Source organism: Nilaparvata lugens, chromosome 1 (assembly GCF_014356525.2).
Source record: "Nilaparvata lugens isolate BPH chromosome 1, ASM1435652v1, whole genome shotgun sequence".
Lineage (NCBI taxonomy): Eukaryota > Metazoa > Arthropoda > Insecta > Hemiptera > Delphacidae > Nilaparvata > Nilaparvata lugens.
This window is the reverse complement of record NC_052504.1, coordinates 29,550,792-29,570,392: the sequence shown is the minus strand read 5'-3', so window position 1 is coordinate 29,570,392 and position 19,601 is coordinate 29,550,792. Positions and strand designations below refer to the sequence as shown.

Genomic DNA, 19,601 nt, shown 5'->3' with positions numbered 1-19,601 from the left:
CACCTGATGTTGATTTATATGGAAGGATACTGTTGACAATAATTGTGATGAAATAATAGTATACAATATACAATGTAATATTTTCTTTGTTATATTCTATAGTTCTAAGTGTATGGTATCTTGTACGGCTACACAATACATTTTTCAATTAATGAACTAGTATCCTTTTCCTTATTTTGTTAACTCGACATGTTTCGAGTATTTTAATATAAATGAATTTGTTTTCAGGTTTGTCAGTGGGCACATGGCCCACTGTGAGTGATGGTGTTGCCGCCGCCTGCAGCTCCAACTCTCAGTAGCTGAACAAATGTTGATGATTTTCTACCGCGATGAATGCATTAGCTTTCGATTAAGTTCTCCATCACTTGTCAGTACAATAATTTCACTTAAGACCTGACACTTGTTTGAGAGTCTATCCTATATATTAGAGTAAGAAATTATGAGATACTCTCCAGTTTGTTCAGTTCGTTAATATTGTTCCTTCTATAATCCGACTCCTCGCATTATCATTTTGGGGACTCAACTTACCACGTTCCTGTCAATTACATACTAATGATGCAAACATGCTTGGAATTGAACAAAAAGATAATAGCGATTTGTTGAAACTCATGTTTATGTTGAAAATATACTTTGAAGCTCGCCAGAATTGATTAAAATAACCCACACTTTCACACCCGTTATAAGTGAATTAAAATCAATTCAACGTTTTTAATTTTCTAAGCTTTTTTCATTTACTAGATTTTTCTCGTTGATTACTACAATAATTATCCGCTGATCAATATTTTACTTTGAGATAAATATCGATCAAATTCCCACTCCCAATATCATGGAAAAAGGAGTTACATTGAACTTCTTAACAGGCATAGCAAACCTGTTTGTCTGCCAAATCATAATAAATATTCAATTATTATATTAAATGACAATTCTGTTGATTCACTCATGATTCCATTGAATGGTCTCCAGAGATAACTCAAAATGGGTATGTTTGCTCTTCATTTTTTTAAATATACTATTTCAATTGTAAATGCTAAATTCGAAACAGCTTTCAGAATCTACTATTTAAATTTACTTTAGTACTATAATTTTTATATGTTTACTCTCTTATCTTATTTTTATGTTTTAGTATAATAATTATTATTATTTGACACAAAACAAAATTGTGGCTCATTGTGTATTAATTAACTATACTAGAGTTGTTGTAAAGTGCGATTCCGATTATTTTTATATTTTTTTTGAAATTTGAGAGTTATGAACAAAGTCTGTAGGAAAATGAACTATTCATTTTTGCATATAAGTTGACGCGGAGTTATTCTTTTTAAAACAATATTCTATTTTTCAATAAATCAGATTCTTATTTCTATTTGAATGAGATAGTAATCAACAATATAACCTTACAAGGCATAATTTATTTTTTAGATTTTTAAAGAATTATTTTATTGAACACCAGTTTGAAACTAAATCTCATTTCAAACACGAAATTAGTCCATTATTGGGCTTAAATCTCGGGGTTTGAATGTTATAATAATAAAACTAAATCGTGTGACCTGTCTGGTGTCAGAGTTTCCTTATAAATTTCAGGGCATATAATGTTATAGTTCAAATTGCTAGTTTGTGTTCTTCGTTGAGAAAAAACTAAAATACTATTTGTCAATCACTCATTGGAGTACTTTTATACGACTGATTTGACCATTCTATGTATTCGTTCAAATGTTATCTTTCGAAATTGATGTTTGTAAATTATTCTTATTAAATTTTATTTTTTTATTATTGTAAAATACACGTATTGGATATGTCATGCATTAAGTAGACGTTTGAGAGTGTGTTACGGGAAATGAGTTGTTGAGATCGATTTACCTGGAAGCATGATAATATGCTCTTTTCGAAAGGCTACGTACACATGTCGGTGTTGAACGCTTCGTTCTAGTTTTAGAATTAGAATACCTGAAAAAATGGTGCAATTTTTAAATTGGTGTGTAAAAATCCATGATTTATCTATTAGCTTGGAACGTCTAGTCGAGTTAAACATCTTCCAAATCTGATGGATAGTGAAGCAGAGAAAATCAGTGATACAGCGGTCGCGATGTAGCCGTGCTAGAGCGGACAGCCTTCTGTAGTCTTTAGAGTAAAAGATCAACTCCACTTGATATGCATATGTAGTTTCCTCTCAAAGCACTGTATCGTATGAACCTGTTTGTGAACTTGGCAACTGTGCTTGCTTCTAAGACTACGGCATTACTCTATTCTCGTTTTAATTGTTTGAACTGGTTCTCCATCTCTCTCCAACGTTAGTTGCCCCTCTAGACAGATTTTGGAGAAGTTTTAACTCGAGTATGAACGCAGCGTTCAATGCCATCATGTCTACATGCTCCAAGTGCGACATTGTAATGGTTCTCTTTAATTACGTTTGTGTAATATTATACTCGCATTCTGACTTTATTTTCTATATTTGTCTTAGGCATTAAGTTATGTTTATAGTCGGGCGAAAAGTAATAATTTAATTCAATTAAACTTGTGTGATTTGGTGTCTGTGATTTTCTACGCTCGTTAAATTTACAATTATTATTACTCTTAAGTTGATATAATTATTTATAGTTCTGCTATGAATAATAATTTGTTTCTTCAGTAATTATAGCTCAATAAGTTCAAATCGCATATGAACCTAACCCCAATAAAATGAGTTTTTCAACATTATTATTAATGCTATTAATTGTTTATTATATTGTTTTCATTATGGATTGTTTACTTATAATTTTGAACGGTTGTTAATGGATACATAATAAAGAATTCATCATATCATCAGGCAATTCAAATTATTCATAACTAGTTTATTTTGGCCTGTAACGACAGTCATGGTATTCTTGACACTTATCAAAATGCAAAAGTAATAAGAATATTCACCACTGTGCAAAAATGTTTTACTTGAGGTCAGCCATTCTTCAATTATGGTATAACTATGGAGAGGTTAACCTGCAAAAGCCTTGAGGATTCCTGTACAAGCAAGGACAACGGTAAACAAGTGAAGGTTGGGCTTCGTTAATGCGCAACGAGTTGACGACTAGTCGTGCAACTAGTCAAAATGTTACTATTCAAAACCATAAATCGTGCTGACTCACTCACTTGATATCGTACGTCAGTCATTACATCAAAACTGAATGGTTTTTGTTCTTGTGAGGTTATATCTGCTAATTTCTATCCACAGTTTTGAATGATTTTTATTTTCACCAGTTTTAGTCGCAAAAGACTGTGAGGCCTTATAAACTAACGAAAACCTATCTTTACGGTAAGCTAGATGAGCTTGTAAGGCGAAATGTCTTGACATTGACAAGCATAAATATTAATTAAAAAATAACTATTGGTCGGATAAAAATTATCCAGACATCAATAGAAAGGAGACATTCTCCCCGTTAATTTGATATGAAATTATTACGCATTACAACGCCCCATGATTCTGAGAGAAGTGATATTCAAAAGAAAAACAAATTTTTGCGATGTTTCCAATTTTATCAAAATAAGTTAAATTTTCTTTTGATCTTTCAACCCTGAAACTTTTCTAGCCCTACTAGGATATCGGGGATGATATTCTGCATCCAATTCTGACGTTGAATTGGAAATTTGAGAAAGTTGCAATTTTACACGATTTGGCAACCCTGTAATTTCTTGGGATGGAGGGCCAAGTCTCAACTTATTTTACACAAACTATAGTTAGGCATTAGAGCCAAGACACTGAAGCGTTTATCACTGGCGACGGACGAGTCGACAGGGCAGGGAGCTCTCCGATTGGCGTATTATCAGCTGATTGGGCTGCGATCAGTCACTCACTCGGAGATTTTCCTGCCCTGTCGACTTGTCAACCGCCAGTGCAAAAACGCTTCATGTGGCATGGCCCTCAAGTTGTATGTATCTCATTAACCATTAAGATTGAAAATCACATTCAACGGTTTAGTACTATTGTGCATTTTAGGCTCGTTTTACATTGGGACACTAGGATGAAAATAATAAATAAATAAACAGCAACGTGCAGCAACTGAGAGCGTCTACATGGAGTGGAAAGAGCCATCGACGGTAACCGGTTGTCCTCGGGGCTCGGGGGATCCACCAGCTGCCACAGAACCGACACCGACCTTTAAGAGGCGGACGCTACTACATCACTTTCCTATTGGTGTCCTCGCGAGTCGCGGGGCATTGATTTCACTAGGTACACCAGTTGATACACCAAATTTTGGTGGTCTTGAGCGAGAACTGAGAATTCAGCCGGACACCAAAATCTCTTGCCTCAACTGATGTGTACCAGGAGTGACGTAGTAGCGTCAACCTTACTTCTGAGTGTCCCAATATGATACGAGCCTAAAATAAAAAAAAATCATTTGATGAAATGTTCTAAATATTATTTTATTGGTTATTAGTCTCAACTAGCCTCACGGCAGTGTTGGCTATCTGGTGACCAACCATATAATTTATTTGTAATGACTTCAAAGCCGCACACATGATGGTCAGGGGTCCCCCTCTCCCCAGATGCCGAGAAAAATAAATTTCCTACAGGCCTATTGACAACAAAATGTCCAAAACTTATTATTTTATCTGTTTGAGCATTATTGATGTAGAAGAAAAGAATTATAATAGTTCCAATCTTGTAATTTTCTTGAATATTGACATTGACAACAATAAAATTATTCTTAAGTCATCTAATTTGAGATCGAGTATTCTATCGACTTATCGATAATATTGACAGCCAATGAGTCGATATAATAATTTGAGAACGAGTATTTAATAATTAACTTTCGACTTATCGATAGCATCGACAACCAAGGTGTCGATATAATTAATTCATATCAAGTATTTAATCGACTATCAACTGTTTCGACTCTGACTTCGACAGTCACATGGAAATTGTTGACAGACGAAGTTTTGTTTATAAAAGGAATGAGGAAGGTTATTTGTAATTTGCAAGTGTTGTAAGTTGTGACGTGCATTTATTTATCTTAGTGCCTGTTATAAAATTTTGATCTTAATAGAATTATAATCAAGGTAATTAGTCTGATAAACTATTTTTATTTATCTATACCACGTTCTTTTTACAATAAACCTAGGTAACGTTCTCTTTCACAATCACTTTGGTAATGTTACATAATTTATGGCAACACCCAATGCAATGAAAATCTAAGTAGGTTCTAGCAATTTACCGATATCTTGAATTAAAAGTGTCCATTAGATGTTGATCCGTTTACCAACTCATTTTGTTTAAACATAATGATAGGTTTCTATTTGAATTGGTATACTTTAATAACCTATTAAGTTATATATTTATTGTGCAAGTAGATAGCTATTTCTACGTGAAAATGCGGTAGGCTATGTTAATGGACTTTGAGTCTAAAATTTATAAAAGATTAAAGAATATATTAACCTATCTAAGAGAAATACGTCCCTGAAGCCTAAAACAAATAATTACATTTAATTAAGCCCTTAGATGTGAAATAGATTTATAAAAAGTGGACGTGATGTCTTACTTTAGCCTATAGGTACCAGCAATCACCTACAATATACGATGCATAGTCTTAGAAGTGAGTACCGGTAACAATAATACATTTTAGATCAATGCTCAATCATTAGCCTCCTTTCTTAGCAGCACGTACTTTCTAGCCAATAGCTGAATTTAATAAACTCTATTGTGCTAAGGTATTTTCTTTCTTATTTGATAATTATGAGTCTACTTGTTAGTTGTTATTTGAGGTCATTACCAATTATTGATACCTGTGATCCATGAGGCCGGCAGTGAACCTCTCCCCCCCCCCATAAGCATATCCCCTCATAAATTATTACCTAATAAATTATTGATTGATGAACGATTGAATGGTTAGCCAAAATAACACATTCTGGTCTTCAAGTACTGCTTTAAAAGGAATATAATCTTGAAAATCAGTGCCATAATGGTGTTTCCAGTTTAAATTTTCATCCATCCAAAAGCCAAACAGCTTGACTGACTCATTTGTTGCTGTTTGTCTCATCCTCGGTGATTGAAAACCACCAGCCTACATTGTGTTCAATTAGATTGAACTCTACACTTATCTGCTCCACAGTGGATCTTTTGGAAAACGATATAACTCAGTACACCTCGTTCATACATGCTACTCCGGTGCGCATCCTCTCAAGTTACTTCTGTACCTGATAGAGGATCTATGAAATGCTTCACCTGTGTTTACGGAGGTAGTGGTTAAATTCGTGAATATGTTTTTTATTGAGCAGATTGTTTCAAAAATAATGCTTGGGAATGGAAGAATAAAATTTCAAGATTTTTGAAGTAGGGCCGACAATAACTTGTTCCTATTGATTCCCCAATCATCACCCTCAAGGCCCACTTCTGTAAACTGAACATCTAGAATTTTCAGATCACTAGAATTTTCCCAGAAAATAATTCTGTGGGTTAGGAAGGTGTGAAACAGAGAGAAATAAACGCTTCTAAGAGCAGTCGAATCCAGGGTAGCTTTTAGGTTTCTCAAACAAAAACTGAGTTGAGTTTGTTTTTTAGGCATTCCAGATGAGGTTTCCTTGTAAGGCCAGAGTCAATCACCACTCCTAGCACTCTTATCTCATTTACTGATTCTATATTTTGGTCATTGGCAATTGATATGTCACTGCCCTAAGGACTATAACACCTGAACCATATTCTTCTGGTTTGCACATCAATATTTCTAAAAGAAACTTCAAAGCAGCTTCTTATGTCTACGGCCAATGGTTCAGCTATTTTGATTATGCTTTCAAAACAACAGTGGATAAAGCATATAATATTCTGGGACCTGGAAATAAATGTATCCGTGCCATTATATTAATCATATTTGTAATCAAAATCATCATATATCAACGTCCAAATAAAAAAATGCGGTATTATCGTAAGTCTTGGTGATCTTTCAGTTCACTGAAAAAATACAAACAATATTAATCTGAAATTATTTTTCCTTCACAGGTTTATTCTCTTTGAAAGTTTTTTCTCATTCAGCTGAATTTTTATGAATCCTATTTGACTAGATAGTTTTCATAGAATAAGATGGCAGACTTGAATGCTGTTCCCATCATTCCTCTAAAGGTAATGTATTTCATTATTTTAAAATTCAATTAATAGCTATTATTCTAAATTTGCCATGTATAAAAATTATATAATTCCATGGTTGTATATCGATTCTCGATCTTTTATACTAAATTATATCAGTTTTGAATTCATACGAGGGTCATTTTTTTTTTAACCTCCGGTCACATGTTATAAGACACTGACATGCTTTAAGGGGCGAATTTCACAAAGCTGAACAGCTTGTCTTTCCCACCAAACGCCCTGTGATTGGTGCGGCCAGATCGTCAATTGTTGTCGAGTTATAGACGCAGAAACATGGCCGCCTCACTGAAGTCTCCCGCCAAGTGCTAATTGCTTAGCGTTATTCGTTTTTGCAAGCAAAAGGCAATAGTTCAGCACTAGAAGAATAATTCAAATTTACGCAAGAAATATTATGAGTGATGATGTTGTGCGTGAATGTTCTCAAAAAATGAGAGGCGTCATTTGAAATGATTTCCGGAATCGTTGCATGATGTGATGCATGACAACTCGGACTTACAGTGCTGGTATAACAAAACGGCTCCTCCAACAAATCAGATAGGATGGTTTCGATCACCCACCATACAAACCTGACTTGGCACTAGTAACTTTGACCTTTTCCCCCTAACTCAATACATGACTTGGGGGCAGAGCTTCCAAATTTACAAGGAGCTGACTTACTTTGAGGGCAAACTAATGAAGCTCAGCTCCAAAAAAAAAGTCATAGCCCACTAGCTCATTATTAGCGGCAGCATTTTATGAAGAGGGTTTTGCTAGGCTGGTCTACTGATATGAAAAGTGCCTCAACGCTCAACCTTCACCGTAATTATCATAAATGTATGTAACTTTTGATGAAAAAATATTATTTTATATACATTCGTCTTCATGGCCAATCGGAGGTTGAAAAAAATTACCGTCTTATAATCCTGATACTATAAATTATTATCATATCTGTCTTTAATTAGGTATGTATTTAAAAAAATACTTGAATTGGTTTTCTTGGTTATTAAAGCAAAATTACAGTCTCATCCAATAAATTCGTAAGTTACTAATTTGTTGCTTCTTGACTGAGATAGGTCTTATCACACCTATTTCGATTAATCCACATTATAAATTACTTTTAGCTTATCTCTCATTCACCTGTTATCCTACGTTCCATGTTCAAGAATATTGAAAATATCTGATAAAGAATATTTTCATTTTCAAAACATGAAATCTTTGAATTGCTCAGGAATATGCTATTAAAATTGATCTGATTAGTGATTTAGGAGCATCTGCGATCTGACACACATGAAACAAATTTATTGACCTAAAAATTTCATTATATACAGCACAATGCAATGGTTACCGTACCTTTTGAAATGTTTATTCTGCTATTTTTTATTTCACAAGACTATTATTTAACAAAACATTTGTTGTTGGAAGCATTAAACCTTTCAAAACTTCAGTGCGATAGTTATTTTTTCAGAGCTAAAATTAAGGATATTTAGCATGTTAGAACAAAATACGATGCTTCTGTCTGTTCACCACTAATTTTCCTGTTGAAAGACGATAAGCCTATCATTCCTGACAGTCTTGTCAAATATGTCTTAGCATAAAATCGACTCGATTACTGAGAAAGAATAATTCAAGGGCACCAGTTCAATGAAATGTAGAATATATTACAATGAAATTTGAAATTTTGAGGATTGATCAGGTTCATAAGATATGTTTGTCTTTTAATTTTTATTATTTTCCAATGCCAATTAGAATGCTAGCTAATTTGGAATGTTCAATGAGTTCTTATAATCTGATTTCTTTTTCATCAAAGTGGTTCACTCTTGTGTTATAAATAATAGCAATTCAGACTATGAATCATGCAATGAATGATCGTCACTTTTTAATCTTTCTCCCTTGCTGGAGAAAGGGAGATTTTTAATTCAATCCAAAATGAGGTTTCAAGTTTTTCAGCTCATCAATACATTGTTTATTCTTCTCTTTTATAATTTATTATGAAGTTTGTCACTTCAATACATTTTCCAATTATCATATCATAAAAAATAAAATTTGGTTCCTAATTCTCAAAATATGTATCCAACATAAAAATACCTAATATTATATCATAATATTTGGAAATACTTATTATGGTTTTTAAAACAATCATCAACTTTATTCAGTTGCATTGCATCTGATGAATCCACCATGTTTCTAAAACAGCAATTAAACGGTTCCATGCTTTTGTTGAAGCTTAACAGCATTCCAGTTTTTAAGGGGTCAAAGTATTAATATTTCAGGGGTTTCTATTGCTCTCAGTGGTCAGTGAGTGAGAGCAGTAATTATCTTGGCCTTGTCGGCTTATTGATCTGAACAGGTACCACGGATAATGAATTACTCACCATTCAAAATCATAATCTATTCAGACTGAATGCTCTGCACTTACCTTCACAACTTGGATCTGCCCCAGTTTTACTAGGTATCCTACTTTAGTTTTCCTTCTACAGTACCTGTAATCAATCGACAATTTACATTTGACTTGTGACTAACCACACTTCAGCCTATGTCTCTTCTTGAGTTATATTCTGTGCGCTTTAAATTATGAATATAATTATAATTTCGATGGACCGTTTCAAACCTACTACTTTATTGAAGGTAAAATTATTTTCATTTTTATGTCTAATATCAGTTTTTAGATTATTGGTCATCAGCTAGGATTTGATAGGTGATAATTGGTTCGAACAATTCATTTCTCTTTTTACTATAACCTAATGTATTTGGATACTCACAAAAATTATCAACATCGTAGTATCTCAGTTGATGGATTAATATTATTAATTATTGTCGTTGCAAATAAATGTTGTCCTGAAAACTGTCCTTCTAATTTGCAATATCTGTGTGTTCTGAAAACCCCAGGTTAGGAAACTATTTTTTAAATATTTTGATTTTCAATATTAAAATCGTTTTAATTTTTACATTTAATATTATTTTCAAATTTATTAGGCTACTTCATTGTGCTGTTATTAGCTAGATATTTTATCAAAAATCATATTCCTGTAATCAGTATGATGAATACTTGAAATATTGTTTTTATTATAAAATATTATTTTTTTATTAAGATTTATAAAAATATAATGAGGGTACTAGTGATATTCTATAATTAAAGTAGCCCCATGACATTTTTTTGTATTTGTTCTGTTCGCTCTCAGGCATCAAAATAAAAACAAAAGGTAATCCTTGTGTATCATGAAACTTCAATTAGTCATTAAAATTAGTTAATTAGTCATTAATTATTTTATGTGTATTATTCAATTTCTGTTTCTTTTTTCAGCTTGTCTTTGCCGTACACTTTGTACTTATATCATGGTGAGTTTTTGTGTCACTGCAATATTTCGTAAATTGTTCATTATTCAATTTTTAATGTTAAATGCTCACTTCACTATTTGAACGTATCGTAATTGACATTTTTTAAAATGCCTTTGTCAGATTTTTAGTTTGTAAGGGATTATTGAAAAATTCATAACTGTAACATACCTATAAATGATGCAATTCTTTTCAGAAATTAATTACCGTAATTTTCTGTATTTAATAAATAATTATTATAATCAGAATGAATTTTTTTCACTTTAATTAATAAATAATTAGATATAATATCTGAGTTATTATAATAATTAATAATTCATTACACTGTAGTCAGAATGTATGAAATTGAAATTCTTTATTCCAAAAAATAAAATTCATAACAATGATAGCATTCAACATAAAAGATTGGATGCCCACTTATGAGCACTTGCCTGTGACAGAGGAGCGAAAAGATCTCTGTAAGATTTCATAGTTTCATTTTAGTAAAATAATTCAGGTATCTTTACTTTCTCACTTGATTGCACCAAGTGCAATATTTTAAATTGAATTATTAATTACGTCTAGATTGTTGGACGGTTTGTCGTCTTGTGAATTTGAATTGTGACAACTAGTTGAATAATAATCATGTATGTGATCAGTAATATCAACTAAAAAATTAATCGCAATATAGTAGTACTTGTGGGTCCTCTTTAAGCCTTTATTCTTGACTTCATTGTTATTGATTGTCTTTATAGCTTATCTTTTTGGAATAATATTTTAAATACATATGAAATATTTCTTGTAGTTTTTTTATCATTGAATATTTACATATTTAGGAACCTGATACATGAAAATTTGAAAGTCTTATGAAACGGAAACGGTTTGCAGTAATATTTGCACACAATGATATGCATCGAACAACGTGAATATAATAAAATAAGAGAGTGTTTTGTTTATTGCACGTCTGCACGTTTAATTTTTTCTCCGTCTGTCTGTTGCTGTGTGTGTTTACTAGTAGATAAATATCTACAGTTTTTACCTTGTTAGGGTTTGGTGTTTCAAATTTTCCTCTTCATCTTTCTCACCAAAATATTGAAAGTTTAATATTATGCCAGCTCTTGATATTATATTTCCAAATGTGAAAAATTAGACTTTTTGAAAAACTTATGGCTTCAAATTTCAATATATACATATAAACCTTTGGTTTTATCAACTATCGGCAAGCTTTGTTTGTAGATAGCTGCTTATACTAAGCCATCAAATCCTTAGTGTTAATAGGTTTCTTAGAAAGTGTGATATGTTGCTCAAAAAGAAGATATTAATACAACTAGGCTAAGGCTACGTTTATTGCTACGTTTAGTGTTCAACAAACTCACTGGTACAATTTATTATTTTCAGGGGCATACAAGGTGTTTGGAGTCCAGATAGTTACCTATTTTATAATTTATTCTTTCTTTTCGCTTTGATATGGAGTATTTATGAAAAGGAAAAAGAAGAACCTTTACAAATAGTAAGTATAACGATATTTAAGCATGTTAGGTACTAATCAAGCAAGACATTTCATTCTTTTCTGTATGTTCAATTTCAATTCCTTTTCTTAGTGAAATAGAGTGAGAATTATATCTCATCATCCCTCTCACTCATCCACGCAGAAGCCTAAGAGCTTATGTGGGCTTCACCCTCAGTTTTATATTTCAATTATTAATTTAATTTCTGGTAACTCAATAAATCTACTGTTTCTCATATTTCAACTATGTATTATCTAACTCATAAATGTAGTTCATTTCTGAACTCATGTTCCTAGTTCATAAATGTAGTACTATTATCATACTAGAGTGGAATAAAATGGAAAAGGGCAAGAATTGTGGGAATTTATTATTAAAAACAAAAGTAATTTGAAAACGGTTATAACTCAATTATTATCAGTTAATAACTCAGTTCAACAAGATTATTCAAAATACCAATGTAAATAATTATATGCTACAATTCATGATTTGGAATATCATTTCTTGACTAAAATTCAAATTATTTTTTCCAGGCGATTCTTATAAATTTCTGTGCAATACTGATGGATATTATTGTGATTCTATTCTACTTTCCTTACCACGGTAAGTTCAAAATGTCAATAATAAGTTTTTTTATGGATCTTCATTCATTTATTGACAAAAGTTTCCAAATTCAATGGAACTAATATTAAATTCCTCCTTGCACAAGTATTTATAATCCATGAATGGTGATATTTATATATACTTATTTATTTTGATATTAATATTACATTTCAATTTTTCACATTTTAAATTAGGTTTATTATTCATTGTGCAATGTTTTTATTTCTGAATAAAATTGAATTGAATTTGATGCAACGCTGTTATAGTGAGGTCCACGTTATAATGGCAGTGGATAAAGATAAAAGAATAGCGATGCCGATTCTCTGTATTAATTAATTATATTTCTACACTGTCAAAAACAATTGGCATCATTGTGGACCTAGAAAAGGATATTACCACCGGCTTTGTCGAATGATAGACAAGGATAGAAAAACCAAAGTTGATCAAATACTGTCATTATAACGTGGACCTCACTATAGGTTTTCAGCTAACTTGGATTTTCAACTGCAACACTATTCATTATTAATTTCATCATTCATCAGTTAATTTTATTCATCAATGATAATAAGCGATTTCTTCTGTACAGTGATTTTGCCCTCTGTATGAAAAGATCGAATGCCACTTCCACACTCTTGCCAAGTGCCTACTAATGACGATGAGCGCGAGAGTGTGGATGGCTACTATGCCACCGTTCGCCTTCACTCCGCCCCGTATACAGTGAGCCGCTTCGCAAGCGACTTGGCGATAGTGTGGAGCTGACTACAATTTCAATTTATATGTCTCAGCTTTTCTGTTTATATACTCGTTATTCTGACTTTGTGTTGACAGGGTACGTGGGAACAGTGTTCAGTTACGCCCTGGCCATCTTGAACCTGGTTTTCAGGCCGGTATCCACCGTTGTAATGGGTAAGAACTGTGCCAACAGGATGGGGCTATCAGGCGGATTCTACCCGGCTACATTTGGAACGATATTTGGTGAGTGAGCTCTTGATGTGATGAATGACATGGGTTATCGAACGTTTGCTTGGGGAAAGTTTTCATGAACCTGCTTTCTTGTATTTTGCCTATCAAATGAAGTATAAGAATCATCGAAAAGATAGCAGAAAAAATAATATTGGAAAACTTGCTTTTAATTGGAATATAATTAGAAATTGATTCAGGAATTTTCAATTAGAATTAGACTTTATTATCAATTTATCATTTAGGAGTTGTTTTTTCTTCATCTCATTATCATTAAACTGTTACAGACATTTTGATCATTCCAACACCATATGAACCTCATTTCTATTGTAAATTAGTATTTCACTTCTTATTGTGATAATTATGTAAGCTCTTCTGTAGTCTCATCTTTCCCTATTTCCTAGAAACCCAGTAAATGGAATTAGTCTGTTCAAAAAATATCAATTGTTCTGATAATTATTTTAGATTTAGACACTTCGCATGTACAGGACCTTCATCATCTATCAAACTTGCATGACAATTATCTTTCCAATGATTGTGTGAAAACCATGACCGAGCTATCTGTGCATCAAGAATTTGTAGCATTTCAATAAATTTAGAAGAAGAGTTTCTCATCGAGTGAAGCGTAGCAGATAATCTCATTAGCAGCATAATAATACTACAGAAAAGATACTTCATAATATCACTTTGAATACTTTAAATGTGCAAATACAAATTTAACTTAATTGACGTACTTACTTGTTCTGCCAATGCAATTCAGTTCTGTAGGATTGTCAGGGACAAATACGCATGCGTGAAGCTTTAATTGCGGGGAGATCCCCTTGGTTATTGTATAAAGGGCTGCTCCTTCAAACTATTGTTAAATATTCATTCTCCGCCTTTCAAGACTGTAACATATTTCTAATTTTCACGTAAAATGGGAATAATACATAAATGAATGAATTCCTCATGAACTACAGAATACTTTTTCTATTCAACAGTACACTGCTTCCACAATTTTGTAATGGTTGTTATGCAGCTAAATTCCATTTCCAATGCAATTTGAAATGATAATTTTTTATTCTAATATATATGTTACTTGTTTCTTATTTTATATGAAAAATAAAGTTGTTCTCACTTGAGACTGCATCTCATAGGTTTTATTTTCGAGAACCCTGGAATTGTTTGGAATACAATTGAATCTGAATTTTTCATCTCTATAATTATTATTAAATATTCAGTCACTCTAAAGAATAAATTATTCTATTTCATATAGATCAATTTAATGAATTGAATAAATATTAATTTTAATTTGATTTTCTAGCTTAGTTGTATAATGTACTAGTATTCATAGATTGGATTACATGCATTACTTACTCTGTAGCTTTATGCTTCAACTAGAATATAATATTAGTGTTTCTCTAATACAAATTGGTATCTAGATATTTCGACTGCTGTACTTAGAAGTAGAACAAAGCATGGTTATCAACTAACTACGCGAAATCGCATTTAGTAGTAGAGTAGATCTCCAAGAGTTTAGACTGTCCACGTTAAATTAATTCTCTCTCTCACGGATTTCAATTCAAATGACGTTGATCATGAAAATATCTATCTAGCTTTTCATTGAAAAAGTTGTAGATCCTTCACTTGCTAAATGGTTGAATCGAGCCTTTGTGCGGGAAAACGCGTGACACTACATCATATGAACGAAAATTATACTGCAGGTCATTAGATGTCAATTTGAGCACCGATGGTGGATCAAAAAGATAATTTGAAATGGTCATCGGATTTTTCAAAGCAATATTATTCAGTTTAAATAGTACTGGCTTGATGGAAGACATATTGTAATGAATATTCAGTGTTTCGGATGGACACGTTAATTGTCAGTCCCGGCTGCCTAACAAACCAAGTCGTTAGGTCATGTCAGAGGCTCTGAAATTGATCAGTTGCGACATGAAAACTCTGACACCAGACGTGAGCTAGCCAGGTCACTCGATATTATTATTTTATTCAGTTAAAATATACAGGTAACATTATTGCCTGTATTCCTCTACCTATTGTTAGCTATTGCTAAGTTGTCGGGATAACAGATGATATTGTTAAGAAAGGTGGAGGTGTGATGCTTGAGTGACGTCCATTTGGAGAGAAGCGTGAGCAACACATGCATTACAAATAAGTTGACTGCTTAGGTTTCGACCTGACGCAACGACAAGACGGCATGTCTCCGACTGCGGTGGGCGGAGGGCAGACGGTGCCTCGCATCTAATCCATCAACATCTTCACAGTTTCATCCTTGGTCTCCACTCACTACGGTCACCTTCTTCACTTTACTCATTCACATTTCACTTTACGCCACTAGGTAGGTCCCCAATTCAGTTGGGGCTTTTCCATTCCTATTGTCAATTGATCATTATAAAAATGCACAATTCAAATTTCATAACTGTTTCAATTTGCACTGTAAATAGAATGAACTGTATATCAATAAACGTGTATTAACTATGTGTAGAGAAATTGTGGAAATTAGTTCATGTTAGCTCAATAATGAGCTGTAATAATTGTACATCAAATGAAATGTGCTCAATTTAGGCTTACTTCAACAAAATAGATTAACCATTAATAAATAACTATAGAAAATAAAATTGAAACCTTGTTTTAAACGTTTGTATTATTTTGGGGTCAACTGCAAATTGAAAGAATTGCATTAACATCAATGATAATAATGTTTATAATAATTAATTAAGAAACTATTGTTTTTTAACATTTTAGAGAAGAACAGTTTTGGGCTAAGCCTGTTGCTCTCTCCCAGTTATAAATAGATGATTTGTGTATAAGTAAATAAATAGTTTATTGTTTGGATAATCAAATGATTAGGGCCAAGCCACATGATGCGTTTTTTCAGTCTATACAACAGGATAGCTCTCCCATTGGCTGATTGGATCGGCGTTTCGCGTGAACTTCCTGTCCTGTCTCGTGTGGCTTGGTCCTTATTTCTAGATCGTCTCACAGAATTATTATGCAGTATTCAATGGGAGGTGGAAAATTGAAAATAAAGAGTAAATCAAGTTGATTGGTGGAAAGCGAGAGTATTCAAGCTTACTAATACTCCTACAGCAATGGAGACGTGTGTGTATAAATGTATGCTGTATTCAAATTTGGGTTTATTGGTACTCACATATTCTATTAAAAAAAGCAGAGATAGAAGGATCAACCTTCATAACTAATCAATTTTCTTCTTATTAGACAGAAACCTCATGCATTGTTCTTTACATTTTTATTACTCAATAAATTAATATGTTGTGTATATTATTCTATTTTACTTCAACTTTTCTCCTTATAAGTGAACATTGATAACCCAACGGGCTCCAGCCTCTAGCATGAAATTTGTCATAATAAGCCTATTCACTCATATTCGTCAAATGCATTGTTTCTTCTCATATTCTTGCCCTAGTCACTATTCTGCTATTGCGAACTATGCATGTATTTAGCATGAAACTTATTAGTTAGTTTGATTTACGAGTTGAATTGCATCGCTTGCTGTACTGCATGAGTTTGTAGTTTTTGTAAATTTCAACAATCACTAGGATGCTACTTACACTTTCTTCAATTATTAAAATACTAGTCCAGCACTGATTTCGGTTATTGAGTTGATTTATTGGTTTATTAATGCTTGATTCCCTTAACGCTTTTCACGATTAATTAATGATGGTATTATCGTACCAATGACTAATGTCCTTACAAAAGTAAATGATAATCATGTGTCTCTCTCATTCTAGGGTCGTTCAAATGAGAACCATTTCTCAAGTATTCATGTTGATTTTGTCATTTTGTTGATTTTCAGACTCTTGTTGGAGAGTTTTCCTAATAGACTACCGGTAGGTCATTTAGACTACTGGGAAATTATGGACCCACAAATCGAAATTTGTTTCTAGCAAGGCCTGTTAGCCTACTCAATCGATATTGAAGCAGATGAGTGGAGTTCGATCACCGAATCAAGCCAATGTTTGTGACCTGAATTCGTTTTCATCCAGCAGTTGCACTCGTGCTTCCATCAATAGACGGATAGCTCATAAATAAAACCATAGAGAAAAGATAGCATAAGAAGATATCCCATGGTATAGGTAGTTTGTCCCAATTTTCTAGCCGATTTTTGTTAACTCAAGCCGATTACTGTCGACTACTGTGCATTATTACTGTTTTGGCTGAGTGAGAGTGTAAGAACAGCACATGATAACCTACCAGCATCACATACCTTCACGAAAAAACTACTATCGGCTTGAGTGAACAATTGGAACATATACCATGGGATATCTTCTTGTGCTATCTTTTCTCTATGGCAAAACCCTAAGATTAAAGACTTGAGATTGCCTTCAAATATGGATCTATATTTAATTCTTGAATATTCACATTTTTATCAATTAATAGATAATGTGTTATCCATTTGTATAAAACTTGGGATCACTTGCTGGAATCGGATTTGATTATTTGATATGAAAAGGAGATGCATTATTTGGATTATGCTTGATTAAAGAAATTTTGGTTTTTCAATATTCGTATGCAGTGCAACAAAATTACACTCCTTGATTTAAAAATCCTTTTGTTACTTTGATTTCTTTTAATATATTTATTATGTTCCAGACCTGAATCCAGCCGAAGTGCAGAGAAATACATACGAAGATATAGACAGTTCTTCTGTTGGAGTTCTGACGTAGTAAAGTGAATCGGAATTTCTTGGACATCCAAAGTGTGATTCATGAACCATAACCAATAATAATTGGTGTAAGAATATAAGCATAATCTGTGTTCCAACTAGTCAGTACTTATAATCCATAATTATGTGTAAACTATTGAACATGCATCATAATAATTATGTTGGAATTTGGAATTGGTTGCAAGATTATTAATATCTGATGCTTAATTATTTTGTTTGTGGAGTTCACTGAAAGAGCATCAACTCATTAGTGTATTTCAGATAAATAACTAAATGGGAAGTGGGTTACTTGTTGTCACAGAGTTGAATTTATAACGGCGAATTACCGCTACTACTTTTGATATTGCAGCAATGACTATTTGTTTCAAGCAAATCATGGTATTGATATCGGATGTATAGAATCAGTTCATGGAAAATATTAGGAGTGTCTTTTCAGTGACATCGAGTAATTCTCATTAAACATACCATATAAATCACAATCAACACTATTAATAGAATAACTTTTAATTTTTAGAAAATTTATGTAATTCTAGTACTTACATCACCAGTAACGATATTATCGTCAACGTATTTCCATTTTAATGTTTTAATTATTGTAATTTGTTTATTTACACTAGTTAGTTGAAAAACGATTTTAACAATTACTTTATGTGATAGATGTTTTCTATTTGAAATAAAAAATATTGTGTCAATTAATATTACAGGTTTTTTAAATTATTGTCTAGAGATTAATGTAATTAGCATTGGGTAATTCATAAAGTTATTTTTTGAAACAATATACAACATTAGTAAAATTTATGTAAGAATTTATATTTATTAACCGTTTACAAAACCACTGTAAGAGATATTCGTCAAATGAAAGTATACTTATTTGGATCAACACGCATTTTTGAAGCTTATCCTCCCAGTTTAACGATTTCCTAACTAACATCGGTTATTGATTTGTTTAAAAAAATAGTACCTATTGTTAAGACATAACCAATTGTTTTCAAAATTTTCTGAATCATTGATGATTATTTTTTAGAGGATTACTGCAAAGGATTGTTTTGATTATAAATATAATTGTATCCTCTAATCAAAGTTGATGGAGCCTATCGTCTAAGGCTTCTACGACATAGATCTAAGAGTGTGAATTGTCTATCATTGTCTATGAATATTTTCTTTAATGAATGTTATAATAAACTGTGCCGCATGCCTGGTTATTGCATGATAAAGAAATAATGAAAGAACCAAAAAGCATATTGTGCCTCAATCTTATTTTGCATGTGATTGCAAAATTTTCCCATTGCAAATTGAACTGTTTAAAGTTAAGGTTTTTAATTAATAAGAAATTAATTTTGAAGGAAATAATATATAATATATTCATCAAATTGTAGTTTGAGATTTTATTTACCCTACTAAAAGCTATCAATAAGAGTTATGCGATTTTTTCTCGGTAATTCTATTAGTTAAC

At 32.4% G+C, this 19,601-nt stretch overlaps 2 protein-coding genes across 5 annotated transcripts in view; both read left to right on the top strand.

Moving 5' to 3' along the window:
* The window catches only part of LOC111048505 (ubiquitin carboxyl-terminal hydrolase 10), a 28,326-nt gene extending 25,522 nt beyond the window's left edge, over positions 1-2,804 (top strand). Inside the window, exon 18 of the mRNA XM_022334403.2 lies at positions 229-2,804. Coding sequence (XP_022190095.1) covers positions 229-299 — 71 coding nt within the window. The 3' untranslated portion in view covers positions 300-2,804. The remainder of the gene's footprint in view (positions 1-228) is intronic.
* A 2,065-nt stretch (positions 2,805-4,869) lies between these two features.
* Positions 4,870-19,523, top strand: LOC111048504. Of its 4 annotated transcripts, none has more exons than XR_002605909.2 (8): positions 4,870-5,025; positions 6,959-7,078; positions 10,383-10,417; positions 11,792-11,903; positions 12,432-12,501; positions 13,330-13,476; positions 15,630-15,799; positions 18,076-19,523. XR_002605909.2 is itself a non-coding variant. In XM_022334402.2 (7 exons), the coding sequence occupies exons 2-7, from the start codon at positions 7,040-7,042 to the stop codon at positions 18,147-18,149; spliced, it is 477 nt and encodes a 158-aa protein (XP_022190094.1). In that variant the 5' UTR covers positions 4,870-5,025; positions 6,959-7,039; the 3' UTR covers positions 18,150-19,523. The 4 variants fall into 4 exon arrangements, 2 of the variants coding, with proteins under 2 accessions (XP_022190094.1, XP_039280893.1); XR_002605910.2 differs by having other exon boundaries at positions 4,882-4,952; XM_022334402.2 differs by lacking the exon at positions 15,630-15,799.
* The last annotated feature ends 78 nt before the right edge of the window (positions 19,524-19,601 follow it).